The 20,012-nt window shown below is 47.6% G+C and overlaps 1 protein-coding gene across 1 annotated transcript in view; it reads left to right on the forward strand.

The window, feature by feature from the left end:
- The first annotated feature begins 1,551 nt into the window (after positions 1–1,551).
- LOC124107291 (dehydrogenase/reductase SDR family member 2, mitochondrial-like) overlaps positions 1,552–20,012 on the forward strand; it is a 58,313-nt gene continuing 39,852 nt past the window's right edge. Inside the window, exons 1-6 of the mRNA XM_046465216.1 lie at positions 1,552–1,562; positions 6,131–6,305; positions 6,672–6,761; positions 9,648–9,731; positions 10,595–10,638; positions 10,939–11,068. Of these exons, the coding sequence (XP_046321172.1) occupies positions 1,552–1,562; positions 6,131–6,305; positions 6,672–6,761; positions 9,648–9,731; positions 10,595–10,638; positions 10,939–11,068 (534 nt within the window). The remainder of the gene's footprint in view (positions 1,563–6,130; positions 6,306–6,671; positions 6,762–9,647; positions 9,732–10,594; positions 10,639–10,938; positions 11,069–20,012) is intronic.

Here is a 20,012-nt window from a genome sequence, read left to right on the forward strand (position 1 = left end):
CTTTACCCTGCTCTGAGCTGTCATGATCTGAGCAGCTTTCGTTTGCCATGCCCTTCTGCCATGGTGTTCTGCCTCACCTCAGGCTGAAGCAATGAAGCCAGCTGACCATGGACTGAAACCTCTGAAACCACAAGCCAAAATAAACCTTTCCTCCTTTAAGTTGTTCATGTCATGTATTTTGGTCACAGCGACGAAAGTTGACTAGCACAGGTGGGAATGAGTTGGAGGAAGGTTGAAAATTGTTGCAGTTGGAGATTTTGTTTTTTTTCATTAATTTTGTGGCACTGGGTATTGAACCCCTAGGTGCTGTACCACTGAGCTACATCCTGAGCCCCTTTTATTTTTCATTTCGGGACAGGTTCTCACTAAATTGCCCAGGCTTGGCCTTGAACTTGCCACCCTCCTGCCTCAGCTTCCTGAGCCATTGGGATTACAGGCGTGCACCACCGCACCTGGCCCCAGTTTCAGTTTTGGGGCTCTTCTCTTTTCACTTTATTCACACTCTTGGCATTTGGCATCCACTTTATGAGGTTGTTTCTACCTATGGGCAGTAATTCCCAAATCATTCTCCTGAACACCAGTTTGCTTTCCTGAGCTTCAGAACTATTTATCCAGCTGCACGGTACATCCTCCATCAAATTTTCAACATGGCTTTTTTTTTTCTCTCTGTATTGTGGACTAAACCCAGGGCCTCACACATGCTAGGCAACTGCTCTACTGATGAATTACATTCCCAGCCTTAAAAATTAAAAAAAAAAAAAAAAGGACTGGGGTTGAGGCTCAGAGGTAGAACACTCATCTAGCATTTGTGAGACACTGGGTTTGATCCTCAGCACCACATAAAGTAAAATAAAGACATCATGTCCACCTATAACTAAAAAATTTCTTTTTAATTAAAAAAACTTTTTTTGAGATAGGGTCTTGATAAGTTGCCCAAGCTCCTTCAAACTTACTATCCTGCCTCAGCCTCTCAAGCAGATGGGACTCCAGGTATGCACCACCACGCCTGGCTCAATGTGACTTTTACTATGCTTTCTCAGGTGCTCTGAACCCTATGACTACTTCCATTTTGATACGCATCACTCTGCATTGCATTGTCTTCTGTTAGACTGTGAGCTTTTTATTTAATTTTGTAAGTTTATTGAGGGTAGGGGCTATGCCATCATTATTTTGATGTTTGCAGTACTTGACACAGCATCTAGCATGAAATGGTTACTTATGAATTATTTGGATCAGGGTGACATCCTGGATGGTGTGTGGATACCAGAAGCTCTACAGCCATTAATTCTGGGTAGTTCCAGGGACCTGACCTGGGGAGGAGGAGCTACTTCAGTGGCTTTGGGACTGAGGCTTGGGTCTGTTTCTATTGCTGGTAAAATGTGTATCCAGTTCTGCCTCCATAGCCAAGTGAGCCTATAGCTGCCTGGCCTGCCCATCCCAGCTTCCCTAAGATGGGGTCTGCAGCCTGTTTGAGTACAGGCTTTAGATCCATGGATCTGTCTGTTTCTGTTGTGTGAGAGCATCTTTGGGGAAAGTGGGATGCTGACAGCAATGGGTCCTTGGTAAGTGTCATGTGCAGCATTCTGCAGAAATTTATACAGACAAGTCCTGTACTTTTCCCCAGGTTCTTCCTCCTAGGCTATGGGGAGTCCTTTTATCATCCTCATTCTGACCTTCTGAATTCTGGGACTGTAAATTCTGCTCACACTTGAGTTTTTGAGATATAATCAGCAGGTTCTGAAGCCTAGCCTGCATCCTATTCACATCCTCACACTTGCAGACTTCATGACAGCCAGATAAACTGAGCCTGCATCACCACAGCCCAGGGCAGGAATGGTGTGGTTCAAGTTGAGGCCACATGGCCATGCTGGGGTCCATGATGGGTGGAATGGCCCATCCTCACTCCTTTTTACTTTTTGTTTTGATGTTTATTTCTCCCTAACTCTATGTCTGCAACTCAGTCTATTTCTCCTCTGATTCTCAGAATAAAGCTCTTGGGGCTTTTGGAGCCCTTAGGACCACCCAAGTCAGCTTCTTATTTTACCAAGGTACAGACTGAGGCCAGAGAGGGGCACATACTTGTCCAAGATCACATAGCTTCTGTTGACTTCTCTTTAGTCTCTCTCTTTTCTGATTTTCAATGTTTCTAAGTATTTGTGTCTCTTCCTTACTCCTTTTTTTTTTTCCCCCTTTTTCTTTGCTTTTGCTTTTCTCTTTTTGGAGTGAGTGTTGAAGGCCATCAAGCACCTCAAGATGGGGCTAGGTTAATGGTGTGTCCATTTGGCTTTCCCATTCCCAACTGTGGGCATCTGAATTGACAGGCATGGAAAGGTGTATCAGAACAGGCAATGTCAGTCTCCAGGGCGACTCCAAGGACCTGCTGTCAACTCTGCTCAAGTTGGCCTAGCTGATCGCTTCGGAATGAAGTGTGAATGAGTGCTCCCTCTCCACCTGGAAGAGAGGGGCTCTGTGTGGAAGGGGAAGCAAGGAGACAGGTGAGGCCTCACCTCATCTCTTTACCTGCAAGGGGCTGCAGTAGCTTTTCTGTACTTTAGGTCACCTTTCCTGCAAATTGCCCTGAGGCAAGTTCAGACAAGCAGTGCTCAGTGAGAACTGCTGCAGGCCAGAAAGGGGACAGTCTCAGACTTGCTGAGACAGGAATGCTTCTCAGTGTTGCTGTAACTCGAAATGTCCAGTAGGGGGCGCCCTGTCCCGACGAAATGCCGTTCTGGTTTTTTTTCCTGCCCCGCTGCAGGCCAAGGAGACCGGCTTCCCCTTCCTCTCATCATCTGTAGGGGGTTAAGTGCTTGAAGATGGGGTGAGAGGAGTCCCAGGGGTGGGGAGAAGAGGTTTAGAATCTGGTGTCCTGTCTAGGGAAGATAGACCAATCAGGAGATGAGACCCCCCCCCCCCCCCCCCCCCCCCGCTTGAAATGTAACGCTGTAAATGTGACCTTGCAGAAAGGAGAGAGTGCCTGTGTGAGAGAGCAAGCAGAGTGAAAGCAGCTGGGAGAAAAAAAAAAAAAAAGGGAGGAGGTCTAGCACCTGCAAAGAATGCTTTTGGAAATATGATACCAGAAGGGACATAAATTGGAAAGCAAGGTTGTCCCTCCCAAAGCAGAGCATTTGGTCACCTTCATTATGAGCTGAGTACAGACTGATATTTAATCTAAAATTTCTCTACAATTCCTGAGCAGCACCCATTCATTTATATTTTATAGATACAGACCCCAAACTCAAGGGAATTGGGTTACGCAAGGGTTGCTAAGGAACAAGGGCAGATGAAGTAGGTAAGGCAGAGGTTGCTTAGTAACCAGGAGTCCCTGGGTGATGGAGTGGCCAGAGCAGATCTGAAGTGATGATGAGGGTCTGCGGACAGTTATACACACTGAAAGTTCATGTCTGTTGACCCAAAGCTGCCAGAGCCTGCCTCTCTTCGTGTCTCTGGCACAGTCCTGCATGAAAAGCAGACCCCCAAGTCCCTGAGTGCCTTCTCTAACTCTTTGCTCCAGCCACTCCCTTCCTATGTCCCTCAGCAGGAAACTAATCAGATTCCTAGATTAGGGTAGGGAATAAGGAGCTAATGGGAATCTCACACTAGGGGATGCAGGAGCCTCTGGCCTGATTTAGGGCTGGGATATTGGGGGTTTGGGTGAAAGAGGCTTCCTACTACAAGACTCCAGTATTTTTCCAATTTACAGAGACAGCATACCTGAGTCTCCTAAGCCAGGTCTTACTCTGCCTTCACCTGTGCATGCCTCTGCCCTTCTGAGGACCTCCTGAGGGCTTGGGTCTCCATGCTGCACTTGGCGGGGGCTGCTGGAAGTGGCCTAGCTTCAGAGAGCTGCACTTCAGTGTAAGCCTGGCCAGCCATTCAGATCCGTATCCTGCTTTCTCAATCCCGAGTCCTGGACTCTCTACATTCCAGGCACACAGAAACCCTACTCTCTTCTGATTCCTTGGACATTCACTTCCTCTCAGCTGTCCCCTTACACTGGAACATTTATCCTGCTTTCCCTGTCAAAACCTTCCTCAACCTTATAGACCCTTATAGACCCTATTTATCTCCAGTTTCCCTCACTTTCCCCACCTCCAGTATGAGATGCATCCCACATTTACTCTCTACTCAGACTTTCCTGAGCATTCGCTGAATTTCAAACCGTGGACAGGGCTCTGGGGCCCAGAGGGTGGAGAGGAGCATCTCAAGGACCTCAGGCTGATCCCGGGTCCTTCTTTATTTTCCAATATTCCACAAGTCTCTGCTTCCTGGTTAGGATATCCCAGAAAACTATTCCCCTCTCTCTTTCTCTCTCTCTCTCTCTCTTTTGGTGGTACTGGGGATTGAAGAACCAGTAGTGCTCTACCACTGAACTATATCCCTGGACTTTTTTGTTTTTATTTAGAGTAGGGGTTTCACTCATTTGCCCAGGCTGGCTTCAAATTTGCTATCCTCCTGACTCAGCCTCTGAAGTAACTGGTTTATAGGTGACACCACCTTGCTCAGCTGTGAACCAAATGTTTATAAATGGAAACCTTGTTTAAAGCAAAGCCCTTTTGCAAAGAACACCCCTGAGAGAGTATTTGAGACGCTGGTAAGTTTGCTTCTGAGAAGGGACTTGGGAAATTTAGTTTCTGACTAGCTCTAAAGTGCTTGAATTTTAAAATTTACCATGAGCATGTAAACTTTGCTTTTTAAACATTTTTATTGTGAAATACAACATACATTAAAAGTATGTATATTTATGTGTGTCTGTGTGGGTTTATAAACCATTCACCTATGCCACATGACCATCACTTGCTTATAAAATGCACCCCAGAGCTCTTTGTTTTGCCTCTCCCTAATTACAGCCCCTACACTTTACCCCAGAAACACCCACTCTCCTGATTTGTGTGGCAATTATGGCTTTGCGTTTCTCTGTAGTTTTATCATCAGTTGCATTCTTAAATGATAGAGTTGTTTTGCCTCTTTGGGAAACTTGTGGAATCACACGATGCATATTTTCTGCCTGTTTCTTTCACTTGATATCTTTTTTTCAAATTCATTTATGTTTTCCAGTGTAACTTCAATTCATTAATTGTCATTGCTGTGTATACTATTCCATTATATAAATGCAACAAGATTTACTTATCTCTTCTACCACTACTGGGCATATGGATTTGTTTCCAGTTAGGGACTCTGACATCAAATACTGCAGTGAACACATGGGCACCATCCCTTGGTACACACAAGCTGCCCTTCTGCAGGGAGTGGGGGGAGGTCCCTTTGCAGAGTCAGAAGGCTGTATTTTCAACTTCTCCATACAAAGCCAAATCATTTTCCAAAATGATCATACTTACCCTCCATTCAGCCATGAATGAGTTTCTGTTGATTTTACTCTTCTAAAATAAGTTAATTACTAATTGACATAATTATTTGTTTGGTATTTAGCATCCTCACTCAATATGGGGCACTTCATGGGTGTGGAACTGGGTCTGGGACTAGTCTGTCATTCACCAAGATGTCCCCCAGTGCCTGACACCTTAAGAGCTCGGTGCTTGCTTATGGAATGAATAGAAAAATAATTTTCGTCTATGGAATTTAGGTCTTACAATCTTATATATCATTTTTATAACTAGGAAATTTTCTCGGGCTGGTTGCCTAACCTGACACTCTGGTGTTTGAAGTTCACTGTTACTAGCCCGACTCTCGCCACTCTGGGATGCTAGCCTTAACATTCTGGAGGAGTGGGGGCTAGATTGCTTTCATGCTCACTGATGCCATCAGTGATAAGTGAAATGGAGTCTTTCCCACCAGGGTTGACTGAGCAGGAAGCAGTCTGGGTTTGGTTACCATGCTCCTACAGTGACTTGGGTCCACTAGGACTTGTTTTGTCCCTGCACTGGCCCTCTGTGAGGAGGCCCAGCAGTGGAACAGGGCATCCTGGCCAACCAGGTAGCTGTGGTTACAGGGTCCACTGAGGGTGCATGTCCTGATTTCTTCTTGGGTCTACACCTCACAGGGACCCAGTTTTCCATGGAAGGACTCGAGGTTGTAGAATATATTACTCCCTTCTTCACTGAGTTCTGGGGATGGTAGAGGAAGAATGGTGGGGAGGAGTGAGGCTGACTTGTGCCCTCCACCTTCTACACAGGATTGGCTTCACCAACAACTGGGGAAGGATAGGGCCCAGGACAGGTTGTCAGCAGCGGGAAGCAGCAGAACAGCCCTGGCAGCAGCTGAATGTGAATGGCACTGTGTGCCCTATGGGGAAGGCCAAGGACCTGGAGCAGATGGTGGCTATGAGAGACCAAGGGGACACAAAGAGAGTACACGGAATTTCTGCTTTAGAGCTCAGCCCTGGCAGGGGCAGGGCGGGAATGGTGGCAGGAAGCTTTCTGGCAAGTGGCTTCTTCATGAGAGGACACCACCTTTCAGAACTGTGGTTAAGGAGGTGTCTAAAGGGATTGAGAAGGCATTTAGGGTGCCCCTGTACCTTGGAGCCAGTCCCTGGGCCCATCCATGATTCTTGCTTTTGCAAGAGTCTGGTTTTCACAGGGACCTGGTAACCATTCCTGATTGGGGTGGCATTTGATTAGCAAGTTTTGCCTCAATGCCTCCGGCTTCTAGGCCGCTCTGGGAGGGTGAGGCCTCTTTAGGTCACTTCCACACTCTCTCACACTCCTCCCCCATAGGCCCTGGAGTACCGAGGACGTGTGGACTTCCTGTTTTGCAGTGCCCCTGGTCAACCCTCTGGTGGGGAGATGCCAGGAGCCATTGAGCAGGTGTGGCACAAGATGAGGGGCTGCCCCAGGAGCTGGCTGAGAGTCTGACACCAGCAGTGCCCACTCCCAACAGGACTTTCTTCTCTTCTTCTGAGGCACTGACTCTGAAAGCAGGCCGTGGATGGCAGGCCTGACTGCTTGTGGGCTAGAATGTGTCTTATGCTGCTTTATGGTTTGTTTGTTTTAAAATTTGGCTGCTACATTCTTTCTGCTTTCTTTTCTCTTTCTGTATCTTTTGCATTTATTTATTCAGCAAGTATTTATTGTGCACTTTCTGTGTGCTAGGTGCTATTCCAGGCCCTGGGGATATAGCTGTGACCATATAGGAAGAGTGTTTCTGTAAAAGCCAAGAATTTATATCTTCACATCCTCTTGTGGGGGCATACTTTAGTCGCTGTGCTCCTCCCTGGTGACTGGATCTTGCTGCTGAGTCTCTTTCCTAGATTATGTGTCCCCACTGTCCTCAGATGTTGCTGTCAGGACTGGCTCTGGCCATCAGCATTCCCTGAGCTCAGGCATTCCAGTCCACCATGAGGCCACTTCATGATTCTGCCACCTTGCTGGATAAGGGTCCAGGTCCATCTTGGGCCTTGTTATTCTCCTGCTTCCTGATGCATTCTCTCTCATGCTGTGCTCCCAATTCCCTCTGACGGATCAGATGGACAAGGATGGAGTCTCTTTCTTTCTGCCATTAGCATTCTCTGCTCTGTCATAAACACTTGGTCAGTTCCCACCTGCTGGCCTTGTGTGTTGTGCCTCCCCAGCCTCTGGACTCTATAGTTTGCCAACATCATCCTCAGACCGGCCCCTCTTCTCTCTGCCCTTGGCTGAATGCCCTCGCTCCTTCCTTAGAGATGACCTGAAATCTGAGCTCCCTGCAACCACTGCGCAGCTGCCTCCCTAGTCTCCTGAGCTTTGTTCCAATGTCTCTGAGAGATTGTTTGTGATTATGTATCCAGGATTTCATTGCTGACATTCTCCTAACTCTCCCGAGTCATTTTCCTTTCTAGTGTCTCGGTTCATGGGATCATGACTCTTTCTCTGAACTGTTAGAAATCTTGCCTCCTGAAGCTGGGGGTGCATGCTGGCAATCAACCTGACTTTGTCTGATGGTCTCCTTTTCTCCAAGGCTTGGTATTCAACAAGCAATTCTGCGCCACTGGACAGAAATCGTTGATGGAGTAATTGTCCCCTGATCACATCTGCTGCCACCTTGCAGGTGAAATTGTCACAAAATGGGTTTAGAATTTACCCGATGCTCTGCTTTTAACTGAATGCAATTTTCAGTAGGTGTCTTGTGAGGAGAATTCCTTATCTCTCATTTTATCCCTGGGCCAGGTTCAGGGATCTCCTCTGGACAGACCCACATTCTCTCCAGCTGATTAGGAAACTTCCAACCCTTCTGCCACACCCACATCTCCTCCATCCCTCTTCTGACTAAGGATTTTCCAGGATGTGCCTTCTTCCAGGCTCACAGGTCTCCACCCAGGACCTCTTGGTACACAGAGCCCTTCTTTTCTAGTGAGCAGTTTTCTTCAGCCAGAGAGGGAATCTCACCTTTTCCTTGGTTCAGGTTTGGCTCCTGAGTTTAGGAAAAGCCTTATCTCAGCCCACTGTTCAGCCTGAGGCACACAGGGCTTTGAACAAACATCCTGTGGGGTGACAGTGCTCCATTCTGAGAAGGAAATCCATAGTCCAACTTCGATTCTTTCTTCTCAGGGACTAGGCCACTTCTTGTAGTCATGAGGACCATCCTTAACACTGATTACCTGACGTCAAATGGGCTGCAGCTGCACCCAGTTGAAGCATTTCCCTACCAACAATTAAGAGGATGAGTGGGTGTGTGAGGAAGGGGTGGGAAAAACAGTGACAGGCCTGGTCAGTTACAGGTGTGCAGCCTCTGTCCCTAGAGATTCAGGACACTGCTGACCTTGTGTCAGTCAGCCCCTCACAGGGGGAACCCCAGTAGCCACTGTCCTCCCAGCAGGACTTTGTCCTTGCCCCTGGGCTCAGTCTCTGCACCTTTCCTTGCCAGTGCCTCTCTCACTTCTCCACTGTCCCCTGACCCACAAGGCAGAGTTCCCAGAGTGTCAGCACCCAGGTGGGATCCCAGATCCTGACTTCAGTCAGAGACAGGATCAGCATAGGCACCTAACTCCTAATGGCGATTTTCTTAGTGTGTCTCCATCTTTGTATTGGTTGTAGGAAAGCTCGAAGACACGTCTGCAATAAGTAGGGGTGTGTGTGTGTGTGTGTGTGTGTGTAGGACCCCAGAGCAGAGCCTCTATTTTTGTGAATGTATAGAAAAATAATGCCCAATCTTGCCATGTGCTGTGAACTGCAGGTATCAAACTCACTCTTGCTTGTTCTTATTTTTTTAGACTTATTTTTCCTATTTTTTTCTTTCTTCACTCAAGGTAACTATTTGATTTGCTTCATCCTGTTGTATTGTGAGTATGCCTTAAATTTTATTGTGAAAAAACAAAAGCATAAACAAATGAACCACAGAGAGACAAAGATGACTCTTCCAGAAATCTCCTTAGACCTCAGCAGCGGCTTGTCCTCCATCTGGTTTGTCTTCTAGCTCTTTCCTGTAGCCTCTGTTTTTAGATTCTTTCTGCACAACCAGAACACAATCCAGTTTCTTTAAAAGGCCTGGACATTTTTTTCCTTTACCTCATTCTGAGTAATTCACATTTTTGCCCGCCTGCCTGCCCATGAAACCATAAGCAAGTTGGAAGCACCTCTTGATCCAGGAAGAAGGGGGATTGGTCTCTCAAAGCTGCCCACATTTGGGTCTGATGTACAAATTATAAGTGTCATTTGAACAGATCTGGAGATGACCAGACTTCTTCCTCCTTCCTCAGGGCCCTGCTCTGATTTCAGATACCGAATGTGAATGTGAAGGCCCTAGTCCTGCTGCTGAGCCAGCTGCTGCGCCACGTGGAGAACAGGGGCTATGGTTGCAGGGTGAGTGGGAACTTACAAAGCTGGGGAGGCTGAGGCGCACAGGCACAGTGGGGAGCGGGTGGGAGACAGGAAAGGTTTACCCATCTCCCTCTGTCCTGCCTCACCCTTTGCATGGCTACTCATTCCAGTGGCTACAGGATGGAGATGATGTTCCAGCATGCTTTCCTTGACCTTGACATTGTCAGGTTTGAGAAGAGGCTGTGCTTTTTGCTCCTTGCCTTGGGGGCTGCTCATTCTTACCTAGTCTGACCTTCCCACAGCATAAAATCCCTCTGCATCAACTTAAAACCTACGACAGGGTTTGCCTGGCCTCTCCCCACAGGGAGAAGTTGATCCCAAGCTCTTCCCCATTTCATGCACCTTGGTCTTTAGCAATCTGCCTCTGTTGGATTCTGCAAATCTGATTACACTCCTTACTGACACCCTTTAGGAACTGGCTGGGGGGCTGTCCTGGGTGGAGGGGAAATTCCTAACCTTCATCTCTTGTCCCTTCCTGTCCCATCTGCTTCTTAGAGGCTGCCCATGGTGGGCATTGGCCCCAGCCCTGGGTACCTCTTCACCAAACCACCTGCCCTCTCTGCCAAGCACCTGGCTTTCTGCTCATCTCTTCCTCATAAGGGGCAGAAGAGTACAGTCTAAGTGATGAACATGGACACTTGGTTTATGAGAAATGGGGTTGGAACCCTGGCTTTGAAGTTTGTTGGTTTGTTACCAAATCTCTCTCAGCCTGTCTCCTCATGTGAAGTGGGATAATTAAAGGACTCTTATTGCTGTTTGAGGACTGCAGTATTTAATGCCTGTGTTGCAGATCCCCAAACAAAACTAGGTCTTTAGTTTCCTCTTTCCTGTTTGTCTGCTCTCAGGAGGGGGCTGTCACCCTGGTCTCTTCCAGTTCATGCCATATGTGGTAAGTGCTTAGCGCTTGTGCTCTGGTGAGTGTGGTGTGACGGTCAACTTTGTTCTATTTCAAGAACCCACAGGGACAGTGCCCAGGACAGATCCCTGCCCTACTCCTGTTATTCTGGACTGAGCTTGTGCCTGTGTGGCTGCTGGGTCCTTCAGATCTAGCTTCTGTGCTCAGACTGACAGGCCTGAGGAGAGCATGCCTGATCTCTGGGCTTGTTGTGATTCTCTATAAGTGACAAACCCAACTGATACTTCCTTCTACTCCTCTAAATCCCAATCACTCTCTCAATTCTCCTTCCAGGAGCTGGAGGCCTACAGTTCTGGGCCTCACCAGGACATTGGAGTTGGAGCTGGTCCCCAAGGACACCTGGGTGGATTACTTCATTCCAGGAGTGATCAAGACTGACTTTGGCAAAGTGGAGAGGACTGAGGTATTCCCGCCTTGCAGCCTGGCTCTGAGGAAATTCTCCTCAATGACCAAGGGATGAAGGGGTGACTGGAGCCTCCATCAGCATCCTTTCGGCTGAGGCCCTCTCTGTCCTCTAAGCCCTGAGTTTAGGCCCATTAACCCTAAAAGGAGTAAACCCGCCACAGGTGCTTTGCCAGGCGGCTCCTGTGGGCCCCTGACCATGTACTTGTTTTAGCAGCACTGACTCGTCCCTTTGTTCAGTTACATGGGAACAAGACTATCTGGAACCACTTTAAGGAGAACCAGTAGCTGCAGAGGCAAGTGGGGTTTGGAGTCTGAGGGTCTGGTACAGCTGGGGAGGGGTGGCTGAGGCCACCTTATGAACAGACACCTCTCTACCTACTGGCCATTCCTTTTGCTGAAGTCTGCGGTCCACATGGCCCTGGAGGGAGCAGGTAGCCCAGCTGAGTCCACTCTGTCCCCTGACAGAGCCCCCTTCCATCCGTGGCCTGTGAGCCCTGGGAAAGCAAAAGCAGAGTGCAAATGACTGATGCTATGATTTCCTTCATCCAGAACTGGGCAGCCTGAGCACTGGGCATGACTCGTGTCCTTCGTGTGCCCCCAGATGCAGCTACATCACCGGGGGGGGGGGTGGGTATCGTGGTGGCCCGTTTCTCCCATTGGCTCTGAGAGGGCTGGAGGGTTGTGCAGCTGTTTCTGGTCCCAGGACCTTATTAGGTTCCCCAGGCAGGGTCTGCAGCTTGGCCAGCCTGGAAATTTGGGGGGTCACTCACGCTGGGCTTGAGGAAGAAGAAAACCCTTCAGTATTCTCAGGGGACTGACTCCTCTGCAGGACTATTGTAGATTTAGGCAACCCAACCAACAGGTGAGGTTTTTGATGTGATGCTCTGTAAGGACTTCATGGGGTTGGTGCTTTGGAGGAACCTTCCGGGAAAGAATAGAGGCCCGTACCCCTGAAGGATCCCAGCTCCTAATTTGTGCATTATACATGTCTTTCCTAAAACAAACTCAAAAACTTTCCTCTCACCTCGAAACTTGTGTCAAGGGTGGAACCAAGGGAAACTCATTGTTGTGGGGAGTGGGTATGTTGCTTCACAGCAGGTTTGGCCCCCTGTTATGGATATGAACAGTCCCTCACATTTTGGAAACATGCTATCCAGTATAGCAACGCTCACCGGTGAAATTATTGGATTATGAAAGCTGTAACTCACCAGTGGATTAATCCATTTAATGAATTAATAATTTGAATGAACTACTGGATGGCAGGTGGGGTGAGGCCGGAGGAAATGAGTGATGGGGGACTTTGGGGTGAGTGTGCTCTTGGGGATTATATTTTATCCCTGGCTCCTCTGGCATTTGTTTTATTAGAGCCCCTCCCCAGGGCTTCCTCTCCAGCCCTCTGGGAGAAGGGTCCTGTTTGTGAGAATAATTCATTCCTAAGGCATGTGTTGCTCTCTGCTATAAGCCATGATTGTGTTGGGTACTGTGGAGAACACAAATATAAATTCGACTGTCCTCCCTCAAGTTTCTTCAGTGTGGTGGGAAAACAGTAGGTAAGACACTCATAAATAATGAGATGGAATTTTTGCATTTGTGCACAAATGTATTGGATGGATAATACCACTCCATGCCAGGCACTGTTCTAGGAATTTAGGGCATCCTAGTGGGGGAGATTACCATAAACAATAAACATTCTAAATGAATCGAAGTGTGTTAGCAGGAACGGAAGGGAAAACACAAAGAGTAGAGCAAGGGAAGGGAAGTGGGGTGGGGGCTCAGGTCAGGCCTTGTGAGAGGTGAGGAACGAAGCTGGGCATGAGCAAAGCATCATGGGAATGCAGAGGACCTGGAACTGCAGTGAGCCTGGTGGAGGTGTCATTTGAGGTCAGACCTAATCAATTTGACATAAGAAAAAATTGGGTTGCTGGAATTCATTCAGTGGGTAGGCCAGGAGCTGAAACAATAGGACTGATGGTGAAGGGATACACACATTGCTGGGCCCCATGATACATAGGCAGGAACAGAAATGGACAAGACCAGTGTCTGGGATTTTTGCCCCTCCAGATACACTCTCCACCCTTCTTGGTCCTGCCTGGTGCCCAGAGGCTGATCTCCACACTGCAGGGTGGAGTCTCTTTTGCCTCCCCCACCCCCACTCCCTGCTTCCACTGGGAACAGGAGAGTGGGGGTGGGCACTTGTTTCCCTGTCTCCTCCTTGAAGGGCCACAGTGACAAGTGGCTGTGTCTACCCTGAGGCTATGGCTCTAGTGACCCTCCCTCCCAACTATATTCCTTGCCAGAATCCTTCCAACTAGAAATCACTATTTCTGGTTCCTGGCTGCTTTACTACCCTTCTTTTAGTTTTTGTTTGTTTGTGGCACTGGGGACTGAACCCAGGGCTTCACATATCATAGGCAAGTGCTCTACATTGAGCTACCTCCCCATCCCTGCTGGTCCCTTTAATCCTGCCCACATTTTATCCTTTTAGTTACTCCTTTGAATGTGGCCTGACAGGGGAACTACATCCAGGATAGAGTAAGGCAACTGATAAGTTTAATTATTGATAAATTCCAGTCACTCCAGTCCCGGCTACCCTGGCATCTATCTCCCAGGGCATCTCCAGTGGTTCAGCAGCCAAAGGGTTAATGGCTGGCATAGTAGGGGCTTCCAGACCCTTCTTCCTGTGTGACCCTGGGCTCAACAGGTAGGGAAGAGATAACTGCAAGCAGACCCCTGCAGGGGTCCTGACCTGCTTGAGGCCCAGGGCTTCCAGGCATGATCCTGCTCTTGGCTTTCTGCAGCCAGACTTCCATTCCTTTCCAGGAACACCCTGGAAATAAAGAGGAACACGGCCTCCTGAGGTGAGTGCTCATTTCTCCTCACTCAAGAGCAGAGATAGCTTTTATAGGTCCCCGGTGTCCTGAACCTGTCTTTGGAAGGCGGGTCTCCTGGCTCTGCAGCACACCCTGCCTACTGCTCCTTCTCTGCCCACCGTCTAAATTCTTTCCTCCTTCTTCTCCATGCAATTAGGCCACCTGTGGCTCCTGTGCTAAGCTTCCCTTAAACCGGCTCCCCTCTCTCTGAACATCTGTGTGGCATTCAGGCTGCCCACCTGGGAAGGTGAGCAACACCATGTGGCAGCTTCAGCCCCCACCTTCTCCCTGGGCCACACAAGGAACATTCACACAGAAGCACATGACTTAGCCTGGGCTCCCCAGAAAGCAGAGCCAGGTCAAGCCTGCTGTGGTTTCCAGTGGAAGACAGGAGGATCCAGAGTTCAAATGCTACTCCATCCTGTAGGTCTTCTTTATTTTGGCATCTTTTTATTTTATATTTTATTTTTTGGTACTGGGGATTGTACCCATGGGTGCTTTACCACACTCAGCCATATCCTCTGCCCTTCTAATTTTTAAATTTTGATACAGGGTTTCCATAAGTTGCTTAGGGCCTTACTAAGTTGCTGAGGCTGTCCTCAAACTTGCAGTCCTCCTGCCTCAGCCTCCTGAGTCACTGGGAATATAGTTAGGCACCATTGTGCCTGGCTAATTTTTTATTTTTTAAATTTTCTAATAAGTTGAAAATTTGTAATTTATATTTTTATGAAGTTCAAAGTCATGTTCTGATTTATGATTACAATGTGGAACAATTAAATCCAGCTAATTAATATATCCATTACCTTACTTAATTTTTTGTGTTGAGAACATTTGAAATTTACTCTTAGCAATTTTCAAAATGCAAAATACACTGTTACTAGCCCTGTTCACCACAATGTGCAGTAGATCTCAAAGAAAACCAAACTTATTTTCCTAAGATTTTGTATTTTTGACCATTATCTGTTAACCTCTGTAACCACGTACTACTTTCTGTTTGAGTCCAATTGTTTTAGTTTTCATATATGAGAAAAAGCAATATTTTTCTTTCTTTCCTGACTTATTTTATTTAGCAAAATGCTCTCCAGTTCCATCTGTGCTATTGAAAGTGAACAGAATTTCTGTATTCTTAAAACCTGAATATTATTCCATTGTGTGTATACACCACATTTTCTTTATTGTTAGATAAATGGACTTAACCTAAGTGTTCATCCCTTGATGGACACTTAGGTTGATTCCATACCTTGACTATTGTGACCAGTGCTGCAATAAACATGGGAATGCAGATGTTTCTTTGAAAAATTGATTTCAAATATTTGAAATCCAGTAGTGGATTTGCTGGATCACAGGATAGTTCTATTTTTAGTTTTTTGAGGACCCTCCACAGTTTTCTATAATGACTGTACTAGTTTATATTCCCACTGTGACTGCAGCCCTTTAGGAGCATTGCTAGATGGACCACCAGCAAGTGGCACTGTCACAGTCTGGAGTAAAAGGTTCTTCTGGTGAAGTTCTTGCTCCAAATCTGCCACTGACTAGGCGGAAAGATCTGGGAGGCTTTGCTTTTGTATCTGAGACATGTGAGTCTCCTACAGTCCTTTCTGATTGTAACCAAATATTTGGCTCATAGCTCCATCTCAAGCAGCAAAGGGGTGTGAGCACTTCCTGGGGCAGAGTTTTGGGGGTGCACTAGGGCCTGAAGGGATTTGGACCAGCTGCAGGGCTAGATGTAGTATAGAAAGAATCAGGGACAGACAGAGGGGTCAGAGAGCTACCTAGAGCCCCATATAGGTTCCTCCAGGTGTACCTGTAACAGGCCCATAGTTACATGCTTATTATTGCTAAGCTCAGCCACTCTGGATTGAGGATGAAGAAAAATTGATAAGATCCCCCTGGGGTTGGGACACGTCCAGGCCATAGGTTCAGGTACCACGTGAAATGGCCTGATTAGGGGTCCCAGGTGAGGAATCACAGTTCATCAGTGAGCCAAGAAGATAAGGTGTTAGGGATGAGGCTTCTGTGAGTGTGGGTTAGGTCCCACAAGCCTGAAAAAGTTGGGGGAGACAAGCAGGGGGCAGTGAAGTGTGGTGGGAAGATACAGCAGGCAGAGAAAGACTGAATTCTCTGGGTCAGAAGGCCAGGCCCTGAGTGGTGACTCAGCAAAAGTTCCACAGGCCTAATCTAGCCCAGAGGATGAGCAGAGTCCAGCCATTTTGACTCCAGCCGCATGGCCTTGTTCTAGGCTTGCAGAGGCTGAGTGCAGGGGGTCGGTGCTCTGTAGGGCTGCTGGGAGACAATCAGAGTGGTGCCCAGGGAAAGGCTGCAGAGAGATGGTGAAACAGTGTCCTGAGTGCAGGGCAGGGCTGTGGGACTCCTCTTCCCGCAGTGAGAGTGCAGCTGTGGCTTCCTGGGTAAGGGCAGTGAGGGCCAGCAGAGAGGGAATGCCCCATTTCTGGATGTAGTGGAAAGAAGAGGATTTGCTCATAATGGAGCAATGCTCCAAGGATTTGGGGTCCCTGTGGGGAGTGTGTGTTGGACACATGTGTATGTGTGAGGAGGGTACAGTGGGACTGATCTCAGCGAAGGGGAAGGGCTGGGGAGAGTGCAGGAGAAAATCTGGGAGGTGTGGAGAGAGGGTATGCCATCGTCCAATGGCTCTTACGCCCCTCCTGTGTTGGGAAGCCTATCCTGGGCTCAAGCTGTCAGTGGGCTGGGAGGAGAGTAGGAGGCAGAGAGAAGGGCAGGCTCTCTGCTCCCCAGTTCCTCCACCCTGCTGTGCCCCTCATGCTGCCATGTTCCTCACAGCCCTGAGTGGACAAGAGTACAGGGCTCTGACCTGGCTGGGCTGGGTGAGGACAAGGGTCAGGATGTGTGAATCTCCCCATCTCTTTTGTCCAGTCTTTCTGGTCCATTTCCTGCCTAGACTCTGTGCTGTGGTTAACTGCACACATGTGCTTCCCTGGGATGTGTAACCTCTGTATATAGTTGGCTCCCAGCAGCCTTTGGGGAGGGACTGAGACTCTCACCTGGGCTAATACATGAAGAACAGAAACAAAAAGACAACCGAGTTTGGCACTTCTCGGGCTGGGGGTGTCTGTGTGCCCAGAGGAGGAGAAAATGGGGTCCTATTAGTGATTGAAAGTAGCAGATAGGACTTGTGAGTTTATACTCAGAGGTGTGTGTGTGTATGTTCTCAGGATAAGGTAGCCCTGGGGGTTGGGAATTGAACATCATATCCTCCATTGGGTGTGGTTTGGTATATATTTATACATTTCAATAAGTTGATCCTCTAAGAAAGGTTTAGAACTCTAGGATATTGGAGTAGAGGAACTCTAGGGTATTGGAGGTAGCCACAGAAAAGGATTATGATAAATTGGGGGTGATGGCATGTCAGCCTGAGGGTTTTCTGTCTTGCAACCCCTCACCCCCATCATCCAAGTTTAATTGGATATTGAGTCGGACCCAGGATTTCCTTGTTTTTTTTTTTTTTTTTTTCCCCAGGCCACTGTGATAGTGGGTGCCCTTGCTCCCGCAGTCAACCCTACTCACCTGTCCTAAAAATCTCACATGTCTTGCCCAGGCCCACTTGTGGGGCTGGCTCCCCTGGCAGGAGGGAGCTTGGGGTGCTGTGAAAGGGGGAGAGTCTTGGTACCAAGTGGAGCAGAAAAGGTGGTCCTGAGGTGGCCTGGCACAGGGTAGCTGGGCCAGAGAGTCAAATGTGAGGTTTCATGGCAGCTGGGCTCTGTGGGGGGAAGGTGAAGGGGAAGATGAATGGGTGTCCAAGCCCATTTGTTTACTGCTGACTCTATCAGTAAATGTCCTGGTTAGATTTTACCAAGAAGATTGGCTGTCTTACTGCTCTGGTCTTATGTGTCCCCTCAAAATCCATTTGTTGAAAAACCAAATTCATTTGTCAATGGCATTTAGAGGTAGTGCCTTTGGGAGGTAATTAGAGTAGCTGAGGCCAGGAGAGTAGGGCTTCCACGATGGAAGAAGAAGAGATCTGAGCTAGTAAACCTGTCCTGTTCCAGGTGATGCCCTCTGCCAGGTTATGAAGCATCAAGAAAGGCCTTACTGGGTGCTGACCAGGCGCTAACAAGATGCTGGTGCATCTTGTTAGACTTAGTTCTTAGACTTCCTGGCCTCCAGGGCCATGAGCTAAATAATGCCTACTCTATAAATTACTCTCTGTGCAGGGCTGGGCTGCTTTTTGTGCCTTGGGTGATTGTACTCAAATTTAGAGTTTCTCTCTCTTTAACCACTGAGGGCTAAAAGAGACTTCGCAGAATTCCTATAGGTATCAGGATTCTCTTTGCTAATTGCTTAATCAGTGACTTTCAATCGCTATCTGCTCCAGGGAGGTTTATTTTTCTATATGTGTATGACTTGGAAGAGACAAGGCTGGGATTTGAATCCAAGTGTGTGTCTCAGCCACCTTCTGTGACAAGTGATGGTCAGGACTCTGTTGGCTCAGTTCTCTTCTGGAATTCTCTCTTGATCTGATTTCTTCTGAAAGCAGAGTCTGAGGCGAGAATTTTGGGATAGGAGATCCAGGGAGCACAAGCAGGGGAGAGAGTGGTCAGAGTGAGTCCTGGGAGCAGGGAGAGCCACTGTGGGATGACTCAGAGGGAGCCACTGCATTCAACAAGGCTCTGTCCCCACAAGACTCTCCAAAAGGTGTATAGGATGCCTCTCGAAGTGGAGTGTCTACCCTAAGCATGGCAGGGAGAGCATTTATCCATGGGTCGTCTCCTTCATCCATCAAGGGTGGCCTTGAGAGTTATCAGCTCCTCCTATTTCCAACCAAGTGAAAGATGCTGTCCACATTGCAATGATCTCAAGGCCCTTGGGAAATACCTACCCCAGCCAAATCATGATGAGGGCAGGAGGGTATGAGCTGAGACACTGAATGTGTCTGCTGCAAGCTCTAGGAAGTAACAAACAGTCCACAGTCTCAAATATATTGAAAGGACAAAACACTCAACCTATTGCTCTTGTGAGGCTCCAGGGAGAAAGAAAATCTCTCCTCTACACAAAGTAACAATTAGTCCATTTCCCTCAAGGGACAGTGTTCAGAGATTTTTCCAGAGGCTTTTAAGCTCCCTGATCTCAAATCTCCCTTTAATGGTTTGAGCAGTTCCTATGGCTGTCCCTTGGGTTTATCAGAAGAAATCAGAGGATGGGAAGGCAGGAAAGGAAAGGAGGATCAGAGAGAAAACCCTTAATTAATGAATCACACATTAAAAGAATTAGGGGTCTTTCCATAATAGAATTCTCTGTTTGTTACAAAACAGATTTAAATGCAATAGTACTGTATAATGTGCACATTTAATTTTAAGGCTCCCTTTAGTTTTCCTAAGTAAATATCAGAACAGTTTTAGAACACGAGGAACTTGGAAGGGGAGAAATGCAGAACCTTCTTTTGCCCTATTTTTGTGACCCAGCTTCTGAAGACAACTGACAAAAGATGCCAGTGGTAGCTGTGCATCCTTGATGACCTAAGCCATGCATCCTTGGTGACCTAAGGCATACCAGGAGTGCGTCTGAGATTCTGGGCCTCAGCATTTAAGGACTGGCTATCTCCATAGTAACCTCAATCAGAGTACCAGGACTTATCTGAATAATCTGTGTAAGATTTTATCAAAAAGATAAATGGTCTTTCCTTCTAAAAAGATGGTCCCTGGGTCATCTAAGCAGTTTACAAAGAACACAGCTGGCCCACATAGGGAGGGTTTCCTTTAATAGGACTGAGGAGGGAAAAGGGTATTCCAATCAAAAGAAACTGTCATCCTCTGTCTTTGTTTTGTTATAAAAAAATGCCACATAATGGGGAATTTATAAAGAGTACAATTTTATTTCTTACCATTTTAGAGACTAAGTTGTCCAAGCTCAAGGAACTGGCATTTGTCTGGTAAGGACTGCTCTCTGCTTCCAAGATGGTGCCTCATTGCTGAAGCCTCGTATGGTGGAAGAGCAGAAGTGAGTGAACCCGTTCCCTCAGGCCCTAACCCCATCCATGAGGGCTTTGTTCTCATGACTTACTCCTAAAGCCCCACCTCTTAATCCTACCATATT

The sequence above is a fragment of the Marmota monax genome, unplaced genomic scaffold, assembly GCF_021218885.2.
Source record: "Marmota monax isolate L192 unplaced genomic scaffold, Marmota_monax_Labrador192_F-V1.1 WCK01_AAM20220418_F8-fsc00079, whole genome shotgun sequence".
NCBI classification, from domain to species: domain Eukaryota; kingdom Metazoa; phylum Chordata; class Mammalia; order Rodentia; family Sciuridae; genus Marmota; species Marmota monax.